The sequence below is a fragment of the Apium graveolens genome, chromosome 11 (assembly GCF_009905375.1).
Source record: "Apium graveolens cultivar Ventura chromosome 11, ASM990537v1, whole genome shotgun sequence".
Taxonomy (NCBI): Eukaryota; Viridiplantae; Streptophyta; class Magnoliopsida; order Apiales; family Apiaceae; genus Apium; species Apium graveolens.
The window spans coordinates 144,405,236-144,412,247 of NC_133657.1; the positions used below are offsets into that span (position 1 = coordinate 144,405,236).

The following is a 7,012-nucleotide window of genomic DNA, read 5'->3' on the forward strand; positions in this document are numbered from 1 at the left end:
ATGTGGCAATATCCCCACCGTCAAGGTTTCCCGGATCTGGAACCTTCCAACGGTCCAGAACCGGGGACACGTTGGCTCATCATAGGCGTCCACTCATTCTCCAATCCAACACGCGGCAACTGTCCAAATTTAAGGTAGAAACCCCCAAAACTTAATGGGAAGCCTATAAAAGGATGATCAAAAGGTATCTTAGGGGTTACTCATTTCTATTCAACTACACATATATATACACACCACACTCATATTTGCATAATTCATATTCCACCATTCTTCTCCAAAACCCTATCTTATTCTCACGCCGTAGGTGCCGCGGGGACGCCACGCTCCTCCGGTTCTGTTTCGCAGGATCTCAAACTACAGGTAAACCTCAAACACCACAATTTCTGCATAAATGGAAGTTTTCTGCTCAAATGGAAGTTGAGTCCGGATAGAGAAGGAGAGGGCCCCGGGGAAGGATAGAAGTTGTCAATGATGATCGGTTTAAGTATGCGTCGTCAGTTGTTGAAAAGTTAACCCAGTCAATAGATTGGAGAGACAGAGGGGCTGCTAATTAATCCCATCAGATTTCAAGGCCAGAATTTCAGTGGCGGAAGTTGGGCATTCTCAGCAGTAGCTGCGGTTGAAGGGATAAATCACATCGTAACAGGTTAGCTTATTACTCTTTCAGAGCAAGAGTTGTTCGATTTTCATAAAGGTTTCGATCGGGGATGCAGCGGTAGTGGTTGTCGGATGGACTCCGCCTTTGAGCTTATTGTTGAAAATGGAAGAATTCATGCTACGAATGATTATTCATACAAGGGTATTCGCGGCCAATGTGATTATAACCAGGTCCACAACCCCAAGGTTGTCACCATTATTGGTTTTGAAAATGTTCCTCAAAATGACGAAAATTCCCAGTCAGTGCTTTAATTAAAGGTGCAGGCAGGGATTTCTAACGGGTGTTGGTCCCAAATGTCACAATTTGAGGGTGAATGACCCTCAATGTCACTTTGGAAAAAAATGGCCCCAAATGTCATTCCAAAACGAAGTTTCGTATCATGTTTTTCTGTTTTAATGAAAAACGGAGTTGCATGTTCCGTTTTGATTTTTTTTTAAACTGAAAACGCAACTTCAATTAATATTAGGGTGGGCCAAAATGCAACCTGAAAGTTAGTTTTTGAAGTTAACACGGGTTGGTTTTGCGCATTTGTCTTTTTTGTTTTTTTTGCCAAAAATGCTAGATAATGTTATATTTTCAAGTTTAAAACTTTATTCTAACGGGTATTTTGTTTCATATTTTATTCGGATCTATAATTATTTTAATATTTTTGAAACCCAAATTGAGAATTGGTTAACCCTAAAATATTAAAAAAGGTGAATAATTAGAATTTGGTTCCTAGAAAGGGTTTAGGGTCTAGGGTTCTAGAAAGGGTTTAGGGACTAGGGTTTTTAAATCCTAAACCCTAAATCGGTGTATCTTTTATTAATTTATTTTTTAATATTTCTAAAACCCAAATGGGGATTGGTGAACCTAAAATGTTAAAAAAAATTAAAATAGGGCCCACGATTGAATTTTAAAAAATTAATTTAAAATTTTAAAGTTTTTGAAAGCCAATAAAAAGATATGAAAATATATATAAAATAAAAAGATATGAAAATATAAAATATTAATTGAAAGTAATTGAAAACGTATTTTTAAATTGTGTTTTATTATTGAAAACATTAAATGAGAATGAATTTTTATATTTAACAAAAATATGAATTGAAACTAAGTTATGGAGTGACAATTAGAGCCAAACTTCATTTAACTCAAAAAAGTGACATTTGGGGCCTTTATTCCTTTCCAAACCCCTGAATCAGGTATTTTTACTGGATTGTGTGGGACAGAGTTAGCTATAGACCATGGTGTTTTGGTTGTTGGATATGGTACAGAAGATGGCAAAGATTATTTGATAGTGAGGGACTCTTGGGGTACTAGCTGGGGCGAGAATGGGTACATGAGATTAGAGCCTAATGTGGCCAGTACAACTTCAGGAAAGTGTGGAATTGCAATGCAGCCATCTTATCCTACAAAGGTGTCCAACCCAGTCCGTGACGATTTCTTTAGTTGTCCTGGGGCAATGACATGTCGCTGTGTATCTGAGCTTGGTAAAAGCTGCTACGGTTGGGGATGCTGTCCTGCTGAGTCAGCCACCTGCTGTGATGATCGCTCCAGCTGCTGCCCAAAAAAGTTTCCTGTTTGTGACACAAAGACCAGAACATGCCTATTGAGCAAGGAAGAATCCATTCTTGCTCTGCCCACCTTTAGAGTACAACCTCTCATAATGCCCATGTTTGTGTATAATTTCTCAAAATACCCATGTTTCTTAATCTCTCTCCGCCAACTCATCAGGCCATATTACTTTTTAGCTTTGTCATCTTAAAACAGTACCCAAGCATGTGAGCATGTCAAAACAACGGATATAACTTTTACATCAGCATCAATGAATGCAATTGTACCTGGATTAAAATGCATCAAAGCACTAAGAAATGTTGGAAGTTTAGAATAAGAAGTCATCCAATCACCATAAATATCTGATATTGCCTTTTGCTTTCCCATCCACGCCTTTTTATAACTAACATGATAGTTATACATTGCTGTAATTTGACTCTGAATGATATTCACCTTTAGATATGGACTTTCTGTAATCTAATTAACAAAAAGATGAAAAAATAATCAATAACATAATATAAAGTGAACACAAATAAAAATATAATGAACTTATAATTATACTTACTTGTTGTTTTATTACATTTGCAATCATCCTAGATGAAAGTTGTTGGTGATCTCTTTGAAGTGTTCTAAAAAAGCAATTATGTTTAGTAGGCAATTTTGTGGTCACGAATAAACCAGATCGCTTTGATTTCATGACTCGAATCCTCCACGGACAATCTTCCACAACACATTTGGCTTCATATCGCGTTGTATCACTTTTAGTAACATGGTAATTTCTAGAACTTTTTATGTGATTTTCTTTTATAGCACTTACAGCAGCTTGCTTATCTGTAAAACATTGACCTTCAAATAATTCATCATCAAGTGAGTTAACATTTGAACAATTACCTAAATTATCATTGATCTCTTCAGTTCTGAACCAAGGAGCAGTTGGAATATGTTCATCATCATTGTCGGTGCTATGATCTGAGTCATCTTGTTCGTCATTGTCTGTTTCACCGCCTTCAGATTCATTCACTTCCGGCTCATAATGATAATTTTGATCATCATCAGCACCACTTAAATTATATATTGCATTTGATCTTGCAATTTCGTTAAGAAGAGTAGTATGATCCATCTGTTATAAAGAAAACAAGTATTAGTAATAAATGATAAGAAACATGAAACTCATAACTACAAAAACTTAAAAATGTACCTGATGAGCATACTTTGATTTGCAGTTTCAAGAAGTTATTTATAGAGAAATTTAACTGAAAAGTTTGATTTAACAAATCACTGAAAAAGTTTGATTTAACAAATCACTGAAAAATTGGATTTGACAAGTCACTGCAAATTGTTTTAATAATAAATATATATAATTTATTAAATATATATTAAAATAAGTTCTAAAGTAATTTTAATATATATTAATGATTTATTATTTATTTTTATGTTTTTAATTTAAATACGTGACATATTTAGTTTAAATTTTAAATAATTAAATATTATATTTAATATACAATATATATTATAAAATATGATGATACTAATATAACGAATATATTAAATGTAAAAGTTATATCCGTTGTTTTGACATGCTCACATGCTTGGGTACTGTTTTAAGATGACAAAGCTAAAAAGTAATATGGCCTGATGAGTTGGCGGAGAGAGATTAAGAAACATGGGTATTTTGAGAAATTATACACAGACATGGGCATTATGAGAAGTTTTTTTTTTTTTTTGTTAAATGCATTATGAGAAGTTGTACTCTAAAGGTGGGCAGAGCAAGAATGGATTCGAGCAAGGAAAGCCCCTCCGAATAGAAGCTTTGAAGCCAACGCCTGCAAAACCCAACTGGAATCTGATAATAGCTTCCAGAAAAGTTTATCGGTCCCTGATCGAGGGAGGAATGTCTGCAGGGCATTGCAGGACTACAAAAGATCAAATGGCGAAGTCGTCACACTTATGTTGTATTTAGTTAGAAGGATTGGAATGGAAATTATACGTTTGATTGTTCACCTTTTTAATTGTTCCCTCCATTCCATTCCCAATGGCCTAAAGTGAAGTTCAAACACTTGATGCTTTATTAGTTAAACTACTAATTTTCATCACAATTTCTATCGTAACAAATTTTATTCATTCCATTCTTTCCAACCAAACACAACATTCGGTTAACATAAATTTGTGGTAAGGTTTTTATAAAATATTTTATTGCGTATAAAAAAAAGTATACGGGTTAATTGTAAAGAAAACCATATTTCAGTAATATATGTATGGTTGGTATTACAGCACTTCAACCAATTTTCGGTGCTTAACTATGAATGAAGATTGCGTGCACATAGAAAAAGTTTCCTAATGCAAATTTGTGCGAATGTTTAAATGGACCGCGAAAAGTAATGATCACCGAGGCTACGTACTAGAAACTGGAGACATGACAAATATCAGATTTGAATTCAATTCTACAGATGTAATAAAAAATGAAGACGACTAACAAGGAGCAATTTCACCCTTCTTCAATTTGTATTGTTACATGATGAATTCCATGTACTGTTTGACAGTAATCGGTAAGTTTGTGAATGCACTCGTTTAAACTAACTCCAGTCTCCACTATTACATGGCAGGCTAATACATTTTTCCCTAATGTGATTGACCACACATGCAGATCATGAACATCTATAACTCCTTCCATACACTTTAGGTCGTTCTCGAGACGATTAACATTAATCGCACTCGGTATGCTTTCTATTAGTATTGAATATATATTTATAAGCATTGGTGTAGTGGTACTTAGAGCCACAACTGAGAAGATGAGTGTACAGATTAGATCAACCACTAACCAGTCTGGTTTTGCCCATATGATTAATCCAGCGATCATAACCCCAATGGTCTGGATGAGATCTGTAACGACATGCAAGTAAGCCCCTTGAATATTTAAATTTACTCTTCCTCTCTTCACTGGTGAAGTTGGCACTAGACTTTTAATCTCTTCTTCAATACATTCAGCTACAACCCCATGATTAGTTCCGATTGCATTATAGGTAGCATGTGTATGATCAACCGCATGACTCTGACCATGATCATGACTTTCACTGCCATGATGGTGAATTTTACTGTTAACATGGCTGTGATCATGATCAAGACTGTGATGGTGACTATGTCCGTGCCCATGATCGTGAGTATGACCAAGCCAGAGCACCATTACTAGGTTAATAAAACAACCAAATGAGGCAACTACAAACATGAGCTTGCCATTTACCTCTTCATTTTTGTGAAACATTCGTCCAATTGCAGCATATATTAAAGTCCCTGATATGAACCAAATTAGCTCTACTGAAAAAAACGCTCCCAAAACTTCAAGACGGTGGAAACCAAACGACTGTTCTGGCGTTGCTTTCCATCCAGACGCCCACACAGTAAAAAGAGAAATTGAGAATCCTGCAATGTCACTCAGCAGATGGGCTGCATCAGTAAGTACTGCCAGGCTATTGGCTTCTAGACCTCCAACAATCTCTACTACCATGACAATTAGATAAAAGAATATTAGCCCGCAAAGTTTAGTTGCTGACTTGGATCTTTCTTCTGCATCAGACAGACTGAACTCCGCCTTTAAGAAAGAGCAGACAGTGCATGATAATGGCGGAGCCTTAGAGGACACATTCATTTCTTCGGAACCTTTGGGCGATTCACCAACTTTCAGCTGGTGTTCTTCTGCTGTAGGAAGTATTTGATGCTCCATCTAGCTGCTTACAATCTAGCAGCAATACAAATTACGTTACACAAAAACAGGATCGTGTATACAGAGAATTTACAGAGCCTCTGTAACAGAGGCAATACAATTCGCGAAAGTGCAGATTTAGGAACAAAATAAGGTAATAAAATCAGTTGGAAAATATCATATGCATAAATCAAGTCCTAAATACTCCAGAACTGTACAATCCAGTTTTAGGTACAAAATTAACAAATCTGTTAAAATTGTAGGAGCAACGTTTATCATGGAAAAGACCATACCTAAATTGTTTGAAGTTTTCAGAAATAGTTAGAACAACCACTTGTGAAAGAAAATAAGAAGTACATGCACACCCATCTTTTTTTATTGATAATGAGAAAGAAAATGTCAATTTTACCTAAAAATTAGATGAAACTAAAAATGGTCCTAGTTTGTAAGATCCAAAACCTGAAAATAAGCCCTCCCAGGAAACTCAACAAGGTCCAAATTAACCTCATAATAATATGATCAAGAATTGCTATTTTACCTAGATTTGACTACTGCATGCCCCATGCAAAACATAACATTTTCCAGAAATTAAAGAATTTATCCAATGCACAAACAACTAAAATGTGAAGGAATGTATAAAGGTACAACAGGCGAATTAAAATACTACCTAGACATTGAAAATTTAAACCCATGCTTGCAAAACAAAATCTAGACCAAAAATTTACACAACTCACAGATATGTGTATATCCCTGCTTGGACAAGGCTTCTCTTTTTTAATGTATTTGTCGTGAATATTCTGTTCTATCCATTACAAAACTTTCCTGGCGTAAAATGAAAAGATGAACCTAAGAAAAGATTGTTAGAATCCATTTATTTTCTTCATTGCTTCCGATTTATGTTTAGAATTATATGAAATTTTAAATGGAAGGACGACATTGTTATAAAGGCAATGAGAAGTTTGCGGAGAGACGGACATGAAAACAGGTGACATTGATTTGTCTTTATTGCCGCTCTAAAATTGGGGGGTCTCAAATTATATAATTATTTTTATGACAAACTAGTTGGGGACCGAGATTAAAAATTTAAATTATATTTATAGAGGGTTTAACCTCGTAATTTTTCC

At 35.2% G+C, this 7,012-nt stretch overlaps 1 protein-coding gene and 1 pseudogene across 1 annotated transcript; one reads left to right on the top strand and one right to left on the bottom strand.

Moving 5' to 3' along the window:
- LOC141695982 (ervatamin-B-like) lies at nt 1-4,151 on the top strand (annotated as a pseudogene).
- Nucleotides 4,152-4,668: 517 nt separating this feature from the next.
- LOC141698001 (metal tolerance protein B-like) lies at nt 4,669-6,779 on the bottom strand. The gene is made up of 2 exons (XM_074502589.1): nt 6,623-6,779; nt 4,669-5,924 (listed from the first exon to the last, which is right to left on the bottom strand). Exon 2 carries the CDS (start codon nt 5,907-5,909, stop codon nt 4,677-4,679), a length of 1,233 nt encoding a protein of 410 aa, XP_074358690.1. The 5' UTR covers nt 5,910-5,924; nt 6,623-6,779; the 3' UTR covers nt 4,669-4,676.
- Nucleotides 6,780-7,012: the final 233 nt, after the last annotated feature.